The sequence below is a fragment of the Truncatella angustata genome, assembly GCF_020726525.1.
Source record: "Truncatella angustata strain MPI-SDFR-AT-0073 chromosome Unknown BKA67scaffold_1, whole genome shotgun sequence".
NCBI classification, from domain to species: domain Eukaryota; kingdom Fungi; phylum Ascomycota; class Sordariomycetes; order Amphisphaeriales; family Sporocadaceae; genus Truncatella; species Truncatella angustata.
The window spans coordinates 2,114,210-2,137,115 of record NW_025763381.1 but is presented as its reverse complement, the minus strand read 5'-3'; the positions used below and the strand labels follow the sequence as shown (position 1 = coordinate 2,137,115).

General features: G+C 49.5%; 7 protein-coding genes across 7 annotated transcripts; 5 read left to right on the top strand and 2 right to left on the bottom strand.

The window, feature by feature from the left end:
* Positions 1 to 121: 121 nt before the first annotated feature.
* On the bottom strand, positions 122 to 893 carry BKA67DRAFT_652774 (mitochondrial outer membrane translocase complex, subunit Tom20 domain-containing protein; the record flags this gene model as incomplete). Its single annotated transcript, XM_046106222.1, has 3 exons — positions 122 to 214; positions 348 to 694; positions 833 to 893. 3 exons carry the CDS (start codon positions 891 to 893, stop codon positions 122 to 124), a joined length of 501 nt encoding a protein of 166 aa, XP_045963679.1.
* Positions 894 to 1,782: 889 nt separating this feature from the next.
* BKA67DRAFT_508776 (Cullin repeat-like-containing domain protein) lies at positions 1,783 to 3,890 on the top strand (the record flags this gene model as incomplete). The annotated part of the gene is made up of 2 exons (XM_046097183.1): positions 1,783 to 3,479; positions 3,533 to 3,890. 2 exons carry the CDS (start codon positions 1,783 to 1,785, stop codon positions 3,888 to 3,890), a joined length of 2,055 nt encoding a protein of 684 aa, XP_045963678.1.
* Positions 3,891 to 5,889: 1,999 nt separating this feature from the next.
* On the bottom strand, positions 5,890 to 6,564 carry BKA67DRAFT_652772 (uncharacterized protein; the record flags this gene model as incomplete). The annotated part of the gene is made up of 2 exons (XM_046106221.1): positions 5,890 to 6,301; positions 6,368 to 6,564. 2 exons carry the CDS (start codon positions 6,562 to 6,564, stop codon positions 5,890 to 5,892), a joined length of 609 nt encoding a protein of 202 aa, XP_045963677.1.
* A 6,431-nt stretch (positions 6,565 to 12,995) lies between these two features.
* BKA67DRAFT_529691 (3-oxoacyl-reductase) lies at positions 12,996 to 13,784 on the top strand (the record flags this gene model as incomplete). The annotated part of the gene is made up of 1 exon (XM_046099110.1): positions 12,996 to 13,784. The coding sequence occupies one exon, from the start codon at positions 12,996 to 12,998 to the stop codon at positions 13,782 to 13,784; it is 789 nt and encodes a 262-aa protein (XP_045963676.1).
* An 827-nt stretch (positions 13,785 to 14,611) lies between these two features.
* Positions 14,612 to 15,322, top strand: BKA67DRAFT_652770 (ERV/ALR sulfhydryl oxidase domain-containing protein; the record flags this gene model as incomplete). The annotated part of the gene is made up of 2 exons (XM_046106220.1): positions 14,612 to 14,892; positions 14,962 to 15,322. The coding sequence occupies 2 exons, from the start codon at positions 14,612 to 14,614 to the stop codon at positions 15,320 to 15,322; spliced, it is 642 nt and encodes a 213-aa protein (XP_045963675.1).
* A 630-nt stretch (positions 15,323 to 15,952) lies between these two features.
* Positions 15,953 to 17,763, top strand: BKA67DRAFT_17392 (proteasome component PRE3). The gene is made up of 7 exons (XM_046095238.1): positions 15,953 to 16,061; positions 16,126 to 16,331; positions 16,409 to 16,454; positions 16,510 to 16,524; positions 16,578 to 16,612; positions 16,682 to 16,922; positions 17,053 to 17,763. Exons 2-7 carry the CDS (start codon positions 16,298 to 16,300, stop codon positions 17,366 to 17,368), a joined length of 687 nt encoding a protein of 228 aa, XP_045963674.1. The 5' UTR covers positions 15,953 to 16,061; positions 16,126 to 16,297; the 3' UTR covers positions 17,369 to 17,763.
* Positions 17,764 to 21,358: 3,595 nt separating this feature from the next.
* BKA67DRAFT_510971 (cyclin-domain-containing protein) lies at positions 21,359 to 22,244 on the top strand (the record flags this gene model as incomplete). The annotated part of the gene is made up of 3 exons (XM_046097371.1): positions 21,359 to 21,676; positions 21,875 to 22,006; positions 22,068 to 22,244. 3 exons carry the CDS (start codon positions 21,359 to 21,361, stop codon positions 22,242 to 22,244), a joined length of 627 nt encoding a protein of 208 aa, XP_045963673.1.
* Positions 22,245 to 22,906: the final 662 nt, after the last annotated feature.

Genomic DNA, 22,906 nt, shown 5'->3' with positions numbered 1-22,906 from the left:
CCTGGGCATGGCAGGACGGTCCCGCGGAAATCTTCATAAGGGTATGTTCGTTGAGGGTGTGTGGAGTTGATCCCCAAAGTTGTTTGTTCAACGGGGGGTTTCCTTCTTCGGGCGTTGATGTTTAGTCCAGACCAGGGTGAGGCATGCTGCCAATGCCGTCGAGGTCAAGTGCCTTGTCGTAAGCGATCATCTCGGCGAGAACATCCAGAACCCTCTGTGGAAATCATGGTGGTTAGCAACTGGTGGGTTCCTTCTCGCTCTCGAATGGACGGCGTGAAGGCAGGCCACACAAACGCATGCTCGAGCGCAAGAGAAAGGGCAACGCAATGCAACGCTAGCTAGCTTACCTTGTCAACAGTCTTGTCGTAGATACCAATCAGATCTCCGGGTGTAGGGTAGACCTTGAGGGCCTTGTAGAAGGCAAGGGCGGCGTCCATGGTCTTGGACGGGTCGGCGGCGAGCTGCTCGCCGATCTGTACGTGCTCCATGAAGTAGCCCTCGCGCTCGTTGACGCCGGTGGGGAAGCCCTCGTCGGCGGCGGCATCGACGGCGGTTTGGATGTCCTTGACGCGCTCCTGGCGGCCGGCGGCGGCGGACTCCTTCTCCTTGCGCGAGGCCTGGCGCTCATTGCGCCGCAGGGTGCGTCGGAACTCGACTGACTGGCGGCGCTGGCTGTCAAAGTAGATGGCGTATCCTGAAATAAGTGAGGTTAGGGGCCGTTTGCGTTTTGGTAATGGGTGTCAGAGCTGTGACGGCAGATGGTTGCAGATGGGATAAAAAGGTGAAGGTGAAGGTGAAGGCGTTGCTCTTGATGCATGGTGACGTGACGTACCTAGCAGACCGGTAGCTATCGTCGCGACGCTTATCGTCGCTATTGTGGAAGTTTGAACCATTTCGAATGGGTGTGGGAAGGGGCAGTCCTATATCGTACGGAGAACCAAAGGGGAGGGAGGAGGAGGAGGAGGATCGGAAGTGGTGCCGGCGATGTTGTGAAGCTGTGTCGTTTAAACAGGTTAAAAAAGATATATGGAGAAGGGCTAGCTTTTCGGCGACGAGGAAGAGCTTCAATCGCAAGCAAGCAAGCAGTTGGGGGATTCTGCTGTACAGAGAGTAAAGCAAAGTAATTTTTTTCAGATTCTTATTTAGTCTACTTTGAAGGCCCCGGATAGCACCAAGCACAGCCAAGCATAGACAAGCAGCCTGACGATTGATCCCTGTAGCAAGTCCCCCGGTCCACTACGGTGACTTCACTTCCAACTTTGCCGTGTGCAATCCGCAGCTTAGCGACCATCGCTGGCAACTATTTTCCGGGTCCGCCGCCCGACCACCAGAAGAGAGCTGGGCTCCAATTCCGACGTTAGTGAAAGTGAGGACTCCGTCGGTATGCATGTATGTACTGCAACCAAGGAATGTGTCCAGTACATGTCCCTGCCGTCAAGCTAGTGACGCTCATGGGGTACCGATACTGGTGAAGCTCAACTTCCATTGATCGTTGTATTGTGTTGATTGCCGATACGACACGACACGATACTCTCATCTCGTCTCATCCCGCCAGGCTCCCGCCTTTGAAACCAACTTCATTGCAGCGCACCACGTTTAGATGCTGACGCGTTATGCACTGTCTTCCAATGTTTGAGTCCATGTTAAAAGTATCCCGCTTTCTATCAATCATAATCACAAGCGACGACTCCAACTTCCACGTCCACGTCCACGACCATATTCGAGTCCACTCCCAGCCTCCCACATCCCACGTACAAATTGATTGAGTGCTGGTCGCCCACCATGTCTGAAGATAGAAAAGGAATCTCCCTGCGCAGTGGAGGCAAGAGAAAGGGACGCCCGACTATCAGCGCACCCAAGCAGATCTCCGGCCCGATCCCCAACAATGGCGTCGACGTCCCACGCAGTTCTGGCGGAAAGGCTCCCCCCGGCGCTCAGCAGCCCATGGCGAGGCCCCCTCCACGGGGAGGAAAGACCGGTGACCTGGTTCAGCGCAGGTACTCTACTCGCTTCAACAACCTGCCGCAAGACTTCGACGCAACAGCTCCGCCCGTCCCAAACCTGCCTACCTTCGATCCATCCAAGTATGGCGCACCCCCCGGAGAAAGGCGGCCACCGCCCTCGAGGGGCGAGGGCGCGCCCCTGGGTCCCACGCGGTCGGTGGGTGCCGTACCTGTCGACGTCAAGGCACTGAGAGACCCCCAGCTTGCCCCTGATCAATATGTCGCCAACATTCTAAGCGAAGCCACCGAGGACGAGATACGCGATTACCAGGAGAGCTTGAGGAAACTCAAGGCGCGGGCCAAAACCGACCTGCAGCAAAATGTCTACCAGAACCGTACGCAGTTCATCAAGATCAGCAAGGAGGCCGAGAAGCTGAAGAGTGAAATGCGCTCTTTGAGGAATTTGATTACCGAGCTCAAGACGAACACAACCGCATTGAGAGCTGCCTCTGCCAACTCCAGCTCAACCCTCACTGGCGAGCTTAGCACCGGACTCAGTAAGAAGGACAGGCGAAGCTCGGTTGCCGACCGAACCGCACTGTGGAACTCTCAGATGCAAGCGTTGTACAAGAACGTCGAGGGCTCCCAGAAGTTCTTGCCCAACTCAATGGGTAGGCATGTCGTCCAGGATGCTGGTTACTGGATCGAGCTGGACAATGCAACCTACAAGTCCCGGAGGTCTATGCAGATCTTCCTACTCAACGATCATCTGCTTGTCGCTTCTCGCAAGAAGAGAAAGGCAGATCAGCCCAACGACAACCGCGCCCCGCTGACCAAGCTGGTCGCAGATCGTTGCTGGCCTCTACTCGAGATCGAGATAGTGGACATGGCCAGCACAAACGAAAGTTCTGGCAGTAGGAACAAACTTGCTGACGCTATCATGGTTCGCGGCATGGGCCAGGAATCTTTCATCTATCGGACAGAGAAGCCTGAGGACACCCAGAAGTCCGCCTTGACACTGAACATCAGGAAGGCTGTCGAAGAGTTGAGAAAGGGGCTGCAGTCTGAGATGGAAGCAAATAACAAGGCCAAGGAGACTATCAATTATTTCGCTTCCCGTGATCCTGGTCTTCTAGAGAAGACCGAGTTGCTGCAAACCCTATCGGACATCAAGGACATGCTCATTGAGGTGGACGGCAAGCAGCAAAATCTACGATGGGTAGAATCTCAGATGGACGAGCTGGACATTGATATCGCTCTACAGCACTTTGAGATGGCCGTTGCCAAGGTCGAAAAGCTTAGAGACTTGGCAAGAGGGTTAAGAAATAATGCCATTGCTCAAGACTTCATCAACTTCAAGGTGCAAGAACGCTCCACGAAACTAGCAGCACTTATTACCAGGAATCTAGTCGACAATCACGATCAGTCGCAGAAGGCAAAGCGGAATGTTAGCTGGCTGACTAGGCTTGGATTTGAAGACCGCGCACGTGAGGCCTATCTTGAAGCACGGGGTGAACTAGTCAAGAAGAGGTCAAGGTATGCCAGTCCATGTCGGTGACGTCGAATCAAACATGCTAACTGCAAGCCAGACAATGCGTATTTCAAGGCGACCTGCATCTATACATCTGGCAGCTTTCCTTCGTCTATTTCAGCATAATCCGCAACACAGTGGCCTGCTTCCAGTCGTGCTTCCCACAAGTCATGCTCAGCGCCTGCGTCAAGTGGGCCAAAGAAGAGGTCGAAAGTTTCAACGTCATCCTTGCACGCCAGCTAAGCAGCGTAGAAAGGGACGGCGAGGCTTGGAGGGAGTGTATGGATCGTGCAAAGACTCATGCACAGATGCTTGCGGAGGTGCATCTAGACTTCAGAGACTTGATCGGAAAGCATATCAGAGAAGAGTCTGCGGTCATCGGCGACAGTAGGCCGATTGGACTTGGCCTGAGCTAGCAGAAGGCAGAGCGGAATGAATGAAGGATTGTGCGCGGCTAAATAGTGACGATGATATGAAATACCAAGAGCTAGCAATTTACCTCCTTTCCCCACTCAATGTCCCCAAGTTGACTTAAACCGTGGGCCATCTTGCCGTCATGTTAAGGCATTTCCAAAGAAGAGGGAGTGCTCGAGTTTTAACCGTTCAATTAGCCTGTCCCCTGATAGATTGTATCTCTTTCATCAATGAAATAGGGCTCTCATGAACTAGTACAAGAACGGGCTGATGTTTAAGTTTTGGCAGATCAGACTTATAAGTACTATAGATCGCAATGTTTCTACTGCTCAAAAACACCGACATTGGCCAAGCGCAAAAGTCACTGCCAGAACCATCAGCACCATCGTTTTCTTCCCCTTATCGCATTTGGTACCTGTGGATATACGCTTAGACCCACGATCCACCATTTCAACTGGGATCAGCTGTTCTATTATGTGGAGGGGGAACATCCATCGTGAGGGACCACTGGGATATGCTTCGAGACTTTGAACAACTGCCCATACTCCCTGAGGACCTTGCAGCTGGGCCTTGGAATCGGTTTGGACAAAGTGTGCTCAAACTTAATCACATACACAGCATCCATGTCTCATTAGAGCAGTAAACAATGTATCCGATAATAAGAAATAGGCCCCGGCCTTCCCGGGGGGGGGGGGGGTCGTGAAGGAGCATCGTCAACCTTGATAACACCATTCTCGATGGCAATCATGCTTTCGAACTGGGCAAAAGATGACTCCCATCCTGGTTCAGATCACATTTACGACTGGGACGATATCGCGCTCAAACATCTCTTGGTAGCATGAGCAGCATTCTACGTCCCCATACCGATTCTCGAGTCGTTTTTAATTCCGATCGTCTTGTTTCCTTCCGCCGTCTGCCTTCGTCGCTACTTGGTCTTCTGAGCTGCCACACATAGCATAGGAGATGAGGCGGCACACCCGACCAGGTCAAATATATTAGGGGATCGAATATATGGCTTCATAGCTCTCGTATTATTGGGTAAGAAACAGTACCCAGATCTGACGACTTTTTTTCTTGATTTTTTTTCTTCACTGTCAAAGGATACCTAAAACCAATATCATGCACATCGGGGGCTACAGCCATATTACCACAGTGGCTGGTTCACTGCTTCACATCAATGTCAACGGCGCGATTGGAGTTATATCTTGGGATTGAAACGACGAACATCGATCCATGTTATATATGAAATGATACATATCAATGAAGACTAGATTTCCGTGGTGAAATAAGATCCACAACAGATTGCACAGTGTTCTTCCGCAATATCGAATTCATTTGATGAGGTTGAATTGTACATAGCAGGTGCCAGAGATCAGATGAGGCTCTAATCTGATTAGAGTATACCTGTGCACGGACCACAGTTAACTCAATCCCACAAGGTTATCACTGATGGACAAAATTCTCGCATTTCTGCATGCCTCCAACAACGTTTGCGCAAAAGGCACTCACAGCGCAGTGTTTCGCCAGTGCATAACACGATATGGACCACAGGCCATTCTGCATATGGTACACATCACAAGGCCACTCTGAGGCATCGACATAGTATATCATTACGCAGCAAGCAGGACGCAGTCTGACGAGTAAGACATGCACGGCATGGATTCAAAATCGCTGTCATCAACGTATTCCGTTGCACACTTGAATGCCGAGAGGAAAGTATAGGTAGTGTATTCTATTGCCCATATGCGCTACACAATCCCCAATGCAATAACTAAGTCTAGTAATGAACCCGACTCGTTGATCTTCAACGCCTTCATGCCCACATCCAACCCAAAGAGACATGTCCTGGTATTCATCATAAAAATCCTCTTGCAGGTGTCGCAAGCATGCCTCGCTGCTTACAACAACTCCATCAAATGCCCCAAAAGAAATGCAGAGTCGCTACACAATCACTACAGAGTCGCAACTAGAGTCGCGAAGAACGAAAAATCACACAGCCGATCAAACGAGCTCGAAGCCGTCATCTTCGACAATCGTGGACTCATCCGAGGGGCCTTGGTTCTGACCACGGAGGTTGCGACGAGCCTTTCGACCCTTGAGAGCATCTCCATTGTAATCAAGGATCTCGTACTCCTTCTCTACAAGCTTCTCAGTCTCCTTAGTGTTCGTCTTCACAAAAACGTCCAGAGACAAGGGCTTGCCGGGAGTGTCGATTCGGTCGAAGCTATACAGGAAGCCATCGGACACACTCGGCTTGCGACGATGGTTCGGCGAAGGAAGTAAGTCGATAAGCGATCGCGAAATGGTCGGATCGTTCAACTCCTCCATGGCATCGACCTTTGCGCGAGAGTAGTTTGGCTTTACATCGGCTACGTACTTTGCCTTGACGATGTTGTGGGAGTGGACGTGGGAGCTGCAGCGATGAATTTGTCAGCCTGGGATCCTACGGTTGGGTGAGATTTGTGGTTCTGGCACTCACTTGTTGTCGTACAGGCGCTGAGGTCGAACCTTGGCGCGCTGGGCATCACTGCCGGTTGTCATATCTGACTCCCAGCTGATGTAATTGCAACCAGCCGATGGCCGAGCGCCCTTGGACCATTTGTGGTATTGTTCCTTTGCTCTCTTCGGGTCTTGAGCGGCACCTCGGATGTCTCGAGTTACCTCAAAAGAAGCCATGATTGAAACTTGTGAAAAGACGGGTTCTTGAACGTGTGGGGTTATGGTAGGTGTTAGATGGCGGACTTTGACACAAGCTGCCGTTCTCAGGTGTGCTTATATTCTCTGTGTTCTTAGTCGTGGACCGAGCTGGTGTTCAATAGTGTTGATTCCGAAGCTCGGCTATGAGGATAAGATGGGGATTAAGTATTATGGGTAGTTCAACAACTAAATGAATCCTAGGGGGGAGAAGAGAGTGTTAAGAAAGGATGCAGCCGGGCCTTTCTAGAACGAAAGTGGTGATTGCGAAGCTACCGAGTCACAAGGTGGCTAAGCGAAGGTATGAGGTAAGAGCGGGTGGCCTTGTCACTGTTTGCAAGGATGCAGTGCGGTTCTTTGTTGCTTTCAACGTGGGTTAAAAGGTTAAGGAGTCGCTTCTCCAATCATGTACAAATCGTCAAACGGAAGGAGGCTTTGTTCTCGAAAATGAGCGTAGGCCTGCGTTGACAAAGGACGCCAGATCTATTGCTCAGACCGGTGACTCAGATGTTGGTCGACTATGCGGATGGCCGAGCGGACGCTTGCTCAGGTACCGGCGGTTATCGATAAGACGACTGATGCAAGTATGTATGCTTGTATAGGCGATGATAACAGTGTGCAGAGAGAGAGAGACAAACAGGTACACAAAGATGAGGTTGACTTTGATGGAAGTAGAATAACAAGGTGTTTGAACTTGTCGTTGTCTGCCTGTCTGTCTGTTTGCTTGTTTGTTCGTTCGTTATTTGACTAAATCGGAGGAAAAGGGGAAAGGAGTAGCCAGAACGCCCAGGTATATGGGGATAATGGTGGTCCCTTATCATCGTGTCAGGCTAGAGACTCAAGCCGTTGGCGTTGGCGTTGCGTGGAGGTCAACTGGCCGACCAGGGTCACTTGCTTTCGGATGCAATGCCAATGGGCGATAAGGCTTGGGGCGTGTGGGTTTCCTGGATAAGATGATGATTGCATCAAGGCACGCCGTGTGACTAGGTGACGTGCTTCTGCGTCCTTCAGTTGCTCCTACAGGACTTCTGATCAAGGCATTCCCTTTCCTTTCCACCATGTCTACTATGTACTTTCCATGGTGGTACGTACCTCGCCCAGCGCGTAATATCGTGCAGACGCATCAACTCATCCTAACGTCACAGCAGTCTCGAACCGCAGGTCTCGAGTGAAATCGTTCCAATGATGGAATTAGGCGGTCATCATGTTGACAAAGGCCAATGTCTGGACTATCACCGCGCACATAGATCTTTAGCCCGCTTGTCTCTGTGTTGACCAACAAGTTTGAATCAGCTACTTGTTGACAATATCGCCTTGGAAGCGCGATAAGTTATGAAACCATAGTACTTCACAGCGCTAGGATCTCCCCCACACTAACCTTAGTATCTCCAATGCTAGGTACGTTGTACTGAAAGTATCCGAGTGATCGGGAACCACCGGGCAGCATGAGCCATAGGAACAACCCGTGTGATGACTACTTTACTGACCTACTTTACCACAGAAGGACGCACGTTTGCACCTCTGCCTGTTCAAGTCATGTTTCAATGGGTACAGCCCCTCTTCCACCCTCCATTACGCTATCCAAGGTACCTTCCCCGAGGTTCGCGATAAGCCTGGGCGTATCAGAACGCCCATGTGCCTGCGTGAATGGGAGAGGCGTGGAATACAATCAACATTACAGGCCGCTGCTGCCTTCAATTCCTCACGTTCAAATAACCTCTTATGGACACGCTTGCATATGTACCTCTGTCGACATACATCAGAGGATGTGTGACGCCCGTCCCGAGCTTCGAGCAGGACAATCCCCCGACAGTGCAGTCCCATTGGCCCGAACCTATCATTGGATTCTGTCGACTCCTAACAAAAGATCTGCCTGATAGATGCGAACACCTAACAAAGTGTTGAAGGTTTACATAGAGCCCGATTCCTTACAAAGCTTATGATGGAGAGTAAACTTGATAGTGTTCTATTGATAGCAGTCGCGATATGCCCAACCTGATAAGGTATCGATCGGTCATCGGGGCTTTCAGTGCTGCATGTGGGCGGCAATGCCGTGCAGATCCTCTGCAGCTGAAGCGTCCGCGCCCGTCAATTGCACATGGCAATCTTACAACCACCTTAGTGGTCAGCAATGATTACCCCGAATATCAATTTGGCAGAGTCAGTCTTACTCTCTCCATCTTGCGATGGAGATGTTTAAGTCAGTCGCTCCAAGGTGCAAGTTAGGCCTAGGCTGAACATAAATGGCCCGGATCAAGGGTCGCCTGACTCCTCGAACCCACCACCAGCGCCTCAGCGCCGCCACTGGAGACCTCCGTACCAACCGAATTTGTGGCTTGGAGGATTTGTTGGCTTTCTGTCCGCCTGCCAGAATACTCACAGGTAGTGACACACGTCACTTTTCTCGGGTAGTGTTCTGCTGACTTTCGAGCTCCTAATAAGTTCCAGAAGCATGGCGCAGCGGGCAAGGAGTATGTATGCCATGAATTTGCACCTGCAGCTGTTCAAGTAATGATGGAACCTCTCTTTACCCGGTTTCTGACCTATCGGCATAGCCCATTTGTCCAAGTTAAGCCAAGTAGTCGACAACAGCCCTTGACAACATACTACGTCATATTGTCTAGGTAAACTGAAACAATTGGCTTCCAGGCATCAACCGCCGGGTCTGCTGCGAAAATCCGACGCATGAGAAACAGAGAACAGAGTGCGAAGTCTGCCCATATCCACTGCAACAGCTCTCCGCTAGTCTAGAGTAGGGGTTGACCTGCACCATGACTTTGCGAAACCGAGCGAGAAATATATCTTCGGGACGTCTTAACCACGATGGAAATAATCTGATTGAGACATGCTTCGAATATCCAGCGAATGATTGGACCGTCAGGTGTAGCCGCACCGCGCTAATTCACATTAGAAAACTTCAAGTATGTCCCTGTAGCCCAAGCGCTCAACAACCCAAGGTGTAAGATCGGGTATGAGCATACTCAACCCCGCCAGTTCTGTCATTAATTGCCAAACTTGACCAATTGATAGTTCTTCTGAGGTTTGTCAGGAAGCATCATGTGTTGCCAGACTCCTATATCGACCCGTTACGAAAAGCTCTTATGATCGAGCCTTAGTCTAATAATGCTCTATATTTTATGGTAGCGACTGGTGCATAAAGTTCTTCTTCACACTTTGGTTTAGTAAGTAGGTCAGAGCTATATTTTATCTAACCGTTCATTGAGAATATAATAAAAATCAAATCCAACCTGATCACCTAATCTTCCTGTACTATGGTGCCCGGGGTGTTGTATAGGACCAAAGAAAGCCTACACCTGTCCATGACATGTTGTGTAAGCCTCTTGAAATCTACGGCCTGATGTTAGGGGTGGTCACCATTCTAAATGAATAACAACTAGCTCTGGGTCGCTCCATTAAACGGCGGAATGATGTCTCGAGTAAAGGGGGCGGAGGGTATGATGGTAGATTGTATAAAGGGAATGGTAGTATCATAATACTTGCGACAAACATCAAGTGAGCTGAATAAGGGAAAATAGACAGTGGTCGGCTGAGTTGAAGCAATAAGCGTTTAGGCGGATTCGCCCCATTAGATCTAGAAACCGAAAGAATTTGACTGCGAACGACTAGATGCCGTAGATAGTATTTGATCCAGCATTAGCACAAACATATTACTGAACAACTAGATCCACATTGTATCTTATGTTTATCCTCGTTGTATACATAACACGTCATTTAAACCGGGCCTCTGTAGAACGAGTGACGTGTTAATGTATCAAGCGGCATTTCACGGTCACTAGGGCGCGAAGACTTGGCTTGCTGTTTACCCTATATATTGTGAGAATAATAAATCTAAAAGGCAAAAAGACTTTAATTGTGAAATACGTAAAATTACGTGGTCGCGTAGCTTTGTCATACTACATGGTTGAGCCTCTTAGCCCAAGGCGTCACAAGGCATAACGGTCTGGAGAGACAAAATAGAAAGTAAAGGAAGAGAGATGGGTTAATATATATCACGCTGAAGCGTCATTAGATAAAACGACCATTAGACCAAAAGAACTAAGAACAAATTCATATTACTGAATACCATAATCTCAAGAGGTTCTACATGTACACATTATATACCTTGATCCTTTGGGAACAGAGCAGCAAGGTGAACGCAGGGTGCCGGTAATGGGTTAAGTATTCGAGTAGATTGTATAACTTCCTGCTTGGAGCAGTTGCACTTGTTGACGCCATATATCAGCGCGAACGTACGAAGTGATATATAAGTGGCCGGTGGTTGGATTATATGGATATGCCATGGCTGCCTTTAGAAAGCGCTGATCTCCAAGTTCCTGCTGGGCAGACCAAATGTCGCATATTATTGGAGGATGATTCTCAGTGTCTGTGAAAGCTCAATGCTAGAGTGTATATAAAAACAAACAAGGATGCCCTGCTTTAGCTCCACCGCAAAATCAATCAGGGGAGGGATGCTTTCTTATTCAATTTTTATAAGTCTTTTTGTTCTTATAAGGGTTTTCTTTTTCTTTTTCTTCTTTTCACAAATATGATGTGTATTCTCAGCGAGAATCAATTGGTGATCTTGAGGAGAGCTTACAATATATTGAACAAGGATTTGTACAGTCATGATGATTAGCAGGTATCAGATCCTGCACTTTCACTAGGTCGAAATGCAACAGGACTATGGCTGGCAAAATGCTTAAACACATTACCTGATCGGATTTCTACACATAACCATGAAGACAGCAGAATGATACATCGAGTTTCTACTACAATCACAAGGTGAAGCATTGCATCCCTGACTTAGTACTTTTAAGGCAAGTATTACCGCAGCAAAGGACCAGTACTGTTACGCACAGGGTCACGACTACTATGGCCCAGATCAAGGTAGCCAGCTTCATCCCCGATAGGCTCTTAGAAATAGACACAGACATTGTGAGGAAGTATAATATCAACACATTTAAGTCGAGCCAGTCAAAGATAATTAAGATATACCCACAACATCAGATTCCAAAAGTCTTTACGCCAGCCCTCTAGTCAGTCAGTGAAGCAAGTTGAGACCAATATCAAGAATTCAGCGGTTTTCTTTTTAGCGCATTGATATCCCAATGCGAAAGTCATCAGCGTCGATCTGAAAAAGATACAACCAGACAAGCCCCCCTTTTCTTCGGGAGCGAGTGACGATGGCGACGAACCATGAATTTACTCGTTCAAATTTGGCCATGTCCATGCTCGAGCAAATTGTCAAGTGTTTCAACAAGCAGAAAGCAGCAATGAAGAATCATGTCGACAATTTGCATATCGGAGTCTGGATCAAATATCTACACGATTTCGTACTGATAGGCTGCCTCGACGGCACCATTGAAGATAAGCGTAGGAATACCATAGAGGCCCGACACTTATAAAACTGCAGGGCACAGCGTTGAAAAGACAGGGCAAACCCATCCACCAAGGCGGTTTGGCCCTCCGGCGTGATCTTGAGGTCACAAAGCATTTGCGGAGAGTGGCTTAAGGAACGCGGCTTGTAAGTATTGAATCTTTGGCCCATACTTTCCTATACCTCTCCAGAAGGTTAATCCCGGTGGATAGAGGATAGAAAGTTGGTATGGGCTTGCAGAGGCTGAAGACGGCAAGACGGTTCATGCAGAACGGCACTTACGAGCACGACTAGTTATGTGTTCTTGACCGGCGGTAGTTTGACGGAACATGAAGCCGACAAGCTAATACTAGATGTTCAAGCCGACTTGATGAGCCCAGAAATCTATCTGGTTAACCCCCTCTCCCCCCCTTCTCCCCCCCCCCCCAAAAAACCCTTTGCATCTGCGAATTTCCTTAGCCATATGATGCATGAGCTCTCTCAGAACCTTGATCAATGAGCCTGGTGTACTTGAATAAGACACAAGCCAGAAGGAGACATCTTTGGGCACGGAAAAAATAGACTAGACTTAATGGGTCGTTTGTGTAACGCAATGCTTTTTTATGTCTGTTTGGCTTATCTATTGCCGCAAGCCGTATGACAATGAGGCGGAGGTCAACTAGCTATCAGTCATTGGAATGTGACAAGGCGATTCTGAATACGTATTTTCCACAAAAGCCAGTCGTCACTGCCAATCCAAATTCATAGCAGAGAAGTTGGAGAGTAAGCATGACATCATATCCAATGAGATATGAGCATCGAAGGACATGCTCCTACGATAATGTAGTACAACCTTCTCGTGCGGGGCCAGTTCAAGTATAAGATATGCTCAATTCTTGAGATATGCAATAATCTGAAATGATATATACGAGCTATTTTGCCATGAGCCGGGTTGTGCTACCAACCCGCTGTCGCAATTTTTGTTGATTACCAGTTGGTACTTTTGTTGGTGTATCTTCAAACCTATCACGGCATTGCCGTGACGAGTAATCAGACAATGAATGAATATGCAACTTACCCGAGCCTTCGTGGGAGAACTGTGTTGATTACTGGTGGAGCTGAAGGTATTGGCGCAGCAGCAGTTGAGCTATTCTGTCTCCAACACTCGAATGTCATCTTTCTAGACTTTTCGAAGTCCTCAGCACAGAAGGTTGTCGATAGGATCAAGGACATTCCCGAGGCAACGCAGCCTACCTTTAAGTACTGTGATGTGACGGATCTAGACGCATTGAAGACTTGCGCGGAAGAGGTGCTGGAGGCACAAGGAACGGTCGATGTACTCATCAACAACGCAGGCGCGGCGGGAGCCAGGTCACGAGTGCCGACTCTTGAAACCACACCAGAGTCATTCGACGCGGATGTCAATGTGAACCTCCGGCATCAGTTCTTCCTAACACAGTACATCGTGCCGGCTATGCAGAAGAAGAAATCCGGTAGCATCATCAACCTGGGCTCGATCATCTGGCGAATTCCCGAGACGTCGGCGCCCGTATACGCGACTGTCAAAGCAGGAATTGTCGGCATGACCAGGGTTCATAGCAAAGAGTTTGGCAAGGATGGGATCCGTGTCAACAGTATTATGCCTGGATCGATTGTGACGGAGCGGCAGATTCGGGAAGTCCTGACGGAAGAGTACGAAGCAATGACCATGGCGGCTCAAAGTTTGAAAAGACGCGTCCTGCCGGAGGACGTGGCGAGACTCATGTTGTTTTTGGCGGCCGAGGACTCAAGCGCGATCACGGGAAGTAGCTACGTGATCGACGGCGGTTGGGTTAGCGATAAGTAGGGAGAGACTCCCGAGTGTTTCGGCAGTTTGGCTACTGCTTGCTCGTTTCTCTCAGAGGGTACTATGTCTGATGGTTGGGTTGCTTGCTTCTATTGCGGCTTGCTTTACAATAATCGAGTTTTGGGTTCAACGGCAAGTTATGGGGCGCCAAGATATTGAAGTAGGGTTGGGGGGGATATGAGCATCTTATACAGCACAACGCCTGGGTCTTGAGAGGTAACTTAAATCAGAAGAGTTCCATTAATGGCTGAATATCGAAATGTCCGTCCTCCAATCATGGCAATGTAGCCAATTCAAAGAAGAATGAGTCGTAATGAGGCAACGTATTACTTGGGTAGATTGATTGAACATTGCAAGTGTGTCCAATGATGCTGCCACTAAGTTAATATGCTCCCTTCACCTTACCTTGGTACAAGTACTTGTACTGCAGAAACGGGCGCTGCCAGAAATGTGGTAGCGGCGGCGGACTGCAGTGGAAACTTGCGAATGGGCTGCCTGCGCCCCACGAGTCTGACCACTATCGGATGCTTTCCAGTCAAGTAAGCCAGACCCTCGATTCGATAGTGGGACAATCTTGAGTTTCTGGAAGTCATCTTTACCTCAAACACACCGTTACCCCTTAACCTTTTTGCCATGATATTCTTCGCCTGACGTTCCGCTCCTTATTAGATATTTCTCGTCACATTATTATTTATTTCCTGTCTTACGCGTACACTCTCTGCGACTCGGCCCCTTTCGTTAATTTGCTTGCGATAGGCCTACACTTTTGTGCCACAGTTGCTGCTACTGAACCGAGGATTTGCGCGCCTTGCAAGAAACCCCCAACAATGGCTCGACACCTCTCTGTCATCGTCATCCTGGCGGTAGCGACGTTTCTCGGTATCTCGTTCCTTATGTCTTTCGGTGGTAGGACAGACACAGTCCCTCAAGTCTTTACTTCCGAGGGCAGCTACGGTGGAAATATACCGAGCGAAGCCAAGGCCCCGGGAAAAGCCATAGAACCGGTGCTGGAAGGGTCGACCGAATCAAAACTCGCCGGCCTTGATATTACCAGCGAGCTTCTCACCGGCGATGTTGTTATGCCCAAGCTTGAGAATGCGACAGCAAAGTAGGACTTCCCGAGAACTCGAGCCCAAAATTACACAGATGACAAGCTGACATATGCCGCTTCCTACAGGGCTGAGCTCGGTCGCGCTGCGTGGAAAGTCATTCACACCATGATGGGACGCTTTCCCGACAAGCCTAGCGAGGACGACCAGTTGACACTCAAGACGTACATCCAGCTCTTCGCGCGACTATACCCGTGCGGTGACTGCGCAAGGCATTTTCAGCAGCTGCTCAAGAAGTATCCACCGCAGGTCAGCTCGCGCAACGCAGCGGCAGGCTGGGCATGTTTCGTGCATAATCAGGTCAACGAACGACTAGGCCATGAAATATTCGATTGCGCTAAAATTGGCGATTTCTATGATTGCGGTTGTGGAGATGAGAAGAAGGAGGGCGCGGAAGGGACAGCGGGCGAGCTGAAGAAGGAAAGGTGAGACACCAACATTTTTTTTTCTCTCTGTCTCTCTCTCTCTCTTTGGCATCTATCATTTCAATGAGATCCCGTTACTGAACTATCAGCAGCGTGTCCTCATAATAATACCGACCTTGATACCCTCAGAGCATGGCGCGTGGCGTTTTCGAGTTAGGCTCGCTGCTTATAGTGCTTCAATAACAGCCAACTGGGACAATAAAACTGTAGCCCTGGCAAATAAACTGTATAATTACAAAATATATCAGATATGCGATGGTGGTCCCCTTTTGGTAACCATACAGCACCTCGTCAAAGCGGTCCTGTTCGAATGCGATGACTCGGCCCTTAGCAGAAGCACATAGATCTTGCTACTAAAATCCACAGGTTGATATAAGTGGATGGTGAGACAGGACTCTTTCGAATTAGAAAATACGGTATGCTGTGTACCTGTGGTATTGGGGTGAGCCAGTCTGGCCACGGGGTATGTAAGTAGCTTGAGTGAAGCAGGACCGGCTTAACTAGAGGTACTCGGCATGGCATATACCGAGTATTTCATACATGGAGATTAAGGTTGGCGTAGATGATTAATAACAAACTCGGCCCCTTATGCAATCAAACAGAATGGGATTTTCTGCAATCCTCCATACCAAAGCGTGGACTAAAGATAGAGCTGGGCAATGTGCAGCAGCCTTAATGGAAGAGAGGGACGGGCACGGACCATCGGGCGGATGATGCGCGCAGTGGGCTGCCCGCTGTTACCTGTAAGTGCAACGCGTGCTAAAGCTGCCTGAGCTCATCTAATCTAGCCTTGCTGGAGAGCTTCAGTACAGGTCGTTCGAACCTTACCCTCAGTGCCACATTACATTGCATTACGATCTTCCGCCTTTATCAACCACCCACTTGTTCATCCAGCGATTCTTTCTGTCTGCCTCTGCTACAGACGGCAACGTACTCAATCAGCTCCACGGACAGCCTTGATCACACAACATCCATCACGATGGAGTTCGGACAAAGAGGCGTCTTGAATGAAGGTATGAGGAGCTCGGCCTGGCTGGCTTCAGATGCTCTGATTCCACAACCTTGCGGTGCTGACCACCTGTTTCTCCAGATGGAATCCACGTCGATATGGATAGGTTAAAGAAGGGCGAGGTCAAGTGAGTTGAATCGCATCGAGCACTTCGTTCGGGCCTTGCTAACTGTTCGCCTCAGCCTTGGCACCTCCATGTGAGCCACCACGTCTAGCTCTGCGGAAGAGCAACAAACTGACTAGAACACAGCATGGCAGTCACATTCAAGGATGGTGTCATTTTAGGTAGGTGGCCACGCATAAGGAGCCCAGGTAGATGCTTGAGGAGTCGTCGCTAATCTGTTGAGCACGCAGGCGCTGATTCCAGAACCACGACCGGATCATACATTGCGAACCGAGTAACAGACAAGCTTACACAAGTCGCCGATACTATTTGGTGTTGCCGATCCGGTTCAGCTGCAGACACACAAGCCGTCGCCGATATTGTACAGTATCAGCTCGGCCTGTTTCACATGCGCAACGGAAAGCCCCCGACAACGCAGACGGCCGCCTCCATCTTCCAAGAGATCTGCTACTCCAACAAGGACCGGTTGAGGTGCGTAATATTTCTACTGTTGACGGGGAATTGGGGTCAAAAGCCCAAGCCCACGCACACGCCCAAGGGGCCAGGCACATGGCATAACACTGGTGGTTTGAGGCGGAAGGCTGACCTGACTATTCTATAGTGCTGGTCTTATTATCGCTGGCTGGGACGAGCGACACGGTGGTCAAGTGTACTCCATTCCTCTCGGTGGCTCACTACATAAGCAATCGTACGCAATTGGTGGTTCAGGTTCCACATACATCTACGGTTACTGCGACAACCATTGGAAGGAGGGCATGAACGAGGAGGATGCTGTCAGCTTCGTGAAGGGTGCTCTTTCAGAGGCCATCAAGTGGGACGGTAGCTCAGGCGGTGTCATTCGCATGGTCGTCCTGACCAAGAAGGGTGCAGACAGACATCTATACCTGCCTGACGAGCAGTACCAGGTCAAGCACTAGATAGAGACCGAGTACCTGGCTGGCAACCATCACGAGATAAATGTGTATAATATCTGCAGGTGCTGCCTGAAAGAGCTACGTGTGGTGGCTGGGATGGCAAGTGGCGCGCCGGCGTTTGGGATATCATAACTCAAGACAAGATCGCAATGTGTTCCGTATGATTTATGACAACGCACCATTTTGACCTGCAGTATACAAGCTTGGTGTGCAGCACCATCCGGCGGTGAAGATACACGGCAACAAATCACCGCATGGCATTAGGGTGGTGCTGCCGGTCCGACACGCATATAATTCCTATTATGGCATCCCATACTGGAAACAATAGATTAGCCCTCTCAAGATTTGAAACAACTACTGCGCTCCGTGCCGCCCCCCGGTCTCTCTAGACCAGAGGATTGTAGAGTTTGTAACAACGTCTGTCTGTGTATTCGAAAAGACGGTGCTTGGTCTTTGCCCAATCTGACCTGATAAAAAGGTGCTCGTTAAGGGCATTATTCTGCTCTGAGAACCTCTGGTTAGCGCCGACCATGTCTATTACAGCACTGGCTAACTCCGATGGGCGGATGAGTCGCGAAGCTAGATCGAGGAATCCTACGGCCGCGTTGAAATGAAAGCTGAACACCTAGCCCTATCGGAAGGCCCCCAGGGTTTATCACTGTGTGTATTCCCTGCATCTGGGAGTACAGGTCATCTAGCGGTGAAAGCATCCTGTTCAACTCATTGCATGATTTGCGATGACAATTGTAGCAACTAGTTCTCCACCCTCGCAAGCCTCGATGCGATGATGCTATGAATCTGGCAGACGCCCCGTGCCCGTCTTCTGGGCCGAGATTGGAGTGCACGGGAGCCAGTTGGATAACGCACTTGCCCAGGCCCAGAACGCCGCCAAATCCCAAGAGAATGGCCCAATCCCAGGATGGCTGGTTGTTGGGGGTGCCATCTGGCGGACAGGGCGTCCTCCCCTCGGGGTGGCATGGCACTGAGGTCGATTCCGAAGTGGTGGATCTCCCAGGTATCCTATTCTCGGTACATAGTACTGGCGTCTGCAACCCCCATGCTGCTCATGATCTCGGTGACGTTGCTAAAGGGTACGGCCGGACCGGTGCGGTGGAGTGGAGTTTGTGATAGAGTAGAGGAGGTAATACTACAGTGCACAACAAAACCAAAGTCCATTTGCACAATGGGAGTTGGGATAGGTCGGATCCTGGATTGATGAGTCGCGAACACCCACCCTTCACGAATCAAGCTAAGAACTAGTCGGTGGCGCCGCTTGATATTACCCGCGACCATGATGTCTAACGGACCGGTTTCTTGCGATTGGTACTGCATTCTTCACCCACACGTATCGATGTGTGCTGCATGTTTGTTAAAAGGCAATGAAGGCTTTTTTTTTTTTTTTTTTATGGGTGGACGGCTTTTCTACGCTGGGCTTGCATTTTTTCACCACTTCGTTGCTTCATGAGTAATGAATCGCACGCCATACCCAAGGCAGTCTCAATGGCCTTCTGCTTTTGTAAGGTTGATCTACGTTATGATCAAACCGTGCTGTAGTAATAACGGGGACCCCCCACCAAGTCGCTGTCCCATGTGAGAAGTGCGCATGTGGAAAAGGACCCAAGTGTCGCATTTGGATATACAATACCTTCCAGCAACGATGGAGATGCTTCGGGTTTTTGACAACTATATGATCTTGAACATGCCCATGCTTGTCAGTATTGTCTTCGGACTGGGTTGCTATGACCTGTTGATAATTGTACTATTCTCAAATACCGGGGGCCGGCTATTACTACTTACACAGCCTCAATCCGGCCCAACTCCTGGGATGAACCCCTTTCTCATGCGCCTGACGGTGCCCATGCAATGGAAACACGTGCTGGAAGCAGAGGACGCGTTTCTTTCTTGAATGAAAAATTAGGAGTTTCTTTCTTCTCCCTTTGCTCTGGTGTTTTCCACAAGGACTGTTCATATCCTTTGATGAGGCCTTGCATATAATCCTCTATTTCGTCGCCGAAACGCCTCCCTATCTTGGGCGTGTCGCATCGCATATCGTTTCGCATTGGATCTGACGTGTAATCCAGCCTGGCATTAATTGCAATTCTTGCCGAGCATCCCGCCTGGTGTTTTATCTATTTCCGTAACATTTTACAGTATTATATTTTGTTTGTTCCTATTCCTTTCTTACTGCGAAAAGAAGCACAGACGAATTCTTATCGCGTACGTACACCAAGGAGCCTTGACTGCATTCAAATGGGGATTTGCAGCGCTGCTGTGTTATGTCATACCCACCGTCACGCATAATTGCCTTGACGTATCCTGATTCAGGTCCCTCATCGCTGCCGCCACCAAGAAATTCGGGGTCTCCATAATCGAACCAAAAGAGCCCAGACTTTCTAGACCAACAACACCCCGAGCTCGACTTTCCCCTCCATCTGATTGAGCATTTCTGGCATCGCCCTTCCTTCTGCTGCCCTCCTTAATCGACAATCAAAGACTCTCTCCCGATACCACAAGACTACAAGACGACTTTAGATATCCTTCCTATTTGGGGGGAGTTTTTTCTTCTTCTCTATCACGAGAACCGGAATTTACTATTCTTGGTGATCTTAACTGATACATCAAGTCAAAAGACTTCTCCGGTGAATCTCTGGTCGAGCGTTCCATTCAATCAGGACCCCCGCGACGTCCCCAGTTCTGAACAGTAAGCTCTACCTTCCTCTTTCACCATGTCAGCCGTCCCCAACCTTTCAGTCGCACTTCTTCCTGCCCCATCGTCATTATGCATACATACATGTTGTTTGTTCACTTCTCTGTCGCTTTGTGAAGACAGCGTCGCACTTCTTAAGAAAAGGCATGTTGGTGCGTCCATGCATTATGAGCTACGGTAGATTGAATGTTCCAATCGCTTCACCCAAGGGACAACGACAGCGTTCTTGAGTCTGCCCTACCTGTCATGCAATTCCAGGCTCTCATGTCACCTCGAGCGTTTGTGATGTTCTTCTCCATCTGCTGGTGATACAAATCTGCCATGCCATCCGCAGCAGGCTTCTCGTTTGTCACTCACTATACTGGAAGGCTCACGTATAAGGCTGCCTTCCTGGGTTGAGTTCAACCTAGTTCCATCTCACTGTGATGCAGCGCATTTACAAGAGCATACTTCTCTGTTCCGATACATCTTCCCCGGGCCATGCCCGTTCTTGTTACTTGCAACAAGTTTCTTTCCATTTCAGAACCTCGGGGACCAACGAGCTAATAGAGCAACAGACGCCAGTTACCTGGGACCACTCTCGATATACGTTTGCTACTCTGCTGATTACGTTCGACATATTACTTAATATTCCGTCTGAAACAAGTGTTGCTATGGCTGCCGTAATTGGGGACTTTGCTGCGGATCATTCTCGATTCCACCATAACATGATAGCTTCTGGGCTTCAACACGATCATCGTGAACCATATAGATCCGCCTCTTCCTCGAGAGGCCGGCCAAGGGAATCGCCTGCGCCTTCTCAAATAAGATCTCCGACCTCTCCTATACACGCCAAAACCACGATTCCGAGCGCGACACCTTCGAAACGATCGTGGGAAGCAACAGAGGCGGGAGCGGCAGAGGGGAAAGCGGATTCAACTAGTGGCGGCGCGTCGCGCTTTCCATCACCGCCAGAGTCCTCCTCTTCACCGTCTTCCGCTCAACCCAGACCGGTGGAAGAGTGCAGTGTTCAAACGAACTCGATGGCGCCTCAGGCACAAACGGCTGCGCCTGCAGTGAACTCGACTGCGCCACCATTGACTTCGACTCAGCAACAGCCTACTCCCGAAGCTGATCCAGCCCTATCAGCCGCCTCGGTTCCAGCAACTCCCTATAATGCCTCTTCTCCGCAACAAGGCCACACTATCAGGGTGCGCGATCTGGCACATATTCAAAGCCTGGCACAGGCCGACATGATGAACGGCGGAAATGGACCTGGGATATTGAACGATCCTCCGCTTCAGGCTATGAAGTACGAGATCAGCGGCATGCCCATTGGGGACATCATCGAAATGGTTGCCGCCTTGTTGACCAAGATCACGACAACCAACGATCTGCAGCATGACGCACTGCACAGGAATGCTGCTCATCAACAAACTGCAGCTAACCACAACAATGATGGTGCTACAATGAGCCCACTTAGCAGTTCTGTTCTGGCATTTCACGGAAAGAACGTGCCAGCTATCACCATTCTCAGCTACCTGAGTCGCATTCACAAATATTGCCCGACGACTTACGAAGTTTTCTTGAGTCTACTCGTCTACTTTGATCGCATGACGGAGCGTGTCAACAACATGGTTATGCAAGCTGAAGAGGCGAGGCGGAATTCGCATCCAATACCTATGGTGCCCGGGTCCCGGTCTACTGTCTCGCTAGATGCAGACATGAAGGACGAAGAAAGTGATGAGAGCGACGAAACTGACTCGGACCTTGCGGATGACGACGACAAAACGCCAGAAACAAGAGAGACAACCGCGCCCCAGTCTACAATACCTACATCCGCGACATATTTTGTGGTAGATAGTTTCAACATCCACAGACTGATTATTGCCGGTGTGACATGTGCAAGCAAATTCTTCTCGGATGTCTTCTACACCAACTCGAGATACGCCAAGGTACGTTCACTGACAATTTCGCATGATGGACTCGACCCTCAACTAACATCTCACCTCACAGGTTGGTGGTCTACCTTTAGCCGAGCTCAATCACCTCGAATTGCAGTTTCTTATCTTGAACGATTTCCGTCTTGCTGTTCCGGTGGAAGATCTGGAAGCCTATGCAACAATGCTAGTCGAGTTCTATGCGCGGGAGGTTGTTGCACAGAGGGCGCGTCCTGGCTCTAATGCAGAATAGATGGCCATTCTGTCTTCAACGAGAAGAACGCAAAAACATTTGAAAGCGTCGTACGGAAGTGGGACTTGCCATTCGAAAAATGGCCGGCAAGCAGCAGAAAGGTTGCTTGGGTAGCTACGACTTTGGCTTATACCCGGGTGCCAAAGTTTGTTGCTTGGTGTAGCGTCCGCGTAATAATGGCCGATCGAAGCAAGAGGTTGTAGACGATGACGCGATCTTTTGGGCTAGACCAAGGTTGGCGGCGCCTGAGGACGGCATCGCATTTTTTTGATACCCGAATAGACTTCCTGGCCCGCGACGGATACTTGGGTGGTCATATGCACTAATCCTCAGCTTCGGAGCTTGTTGACTGGTGGCATATCTTGGAAGACGATATCTACAGGAGAATGAGTTAGACGGGACGTCTTTGATAATGACTTTGCATTTTGGGGGCGTGTTGCAATATTCTGCACACATACCTGGAACTTGGGAGTCTTTCACATATCTCACGAACGGCGTCATAGAGGCATGGGTTCTTTGACAATTTGGGAAAGAATCGGGTTTACTAGGCGGAGAGCGCGCTTCGGGCCGGAAATTGTTCATGTCCATGCGCCCGGTAGTCGTACGGCTTGAGCTTTATAGAATAGTACCGTTTCTTCGCTTCATAATCCGGTTGACATGGT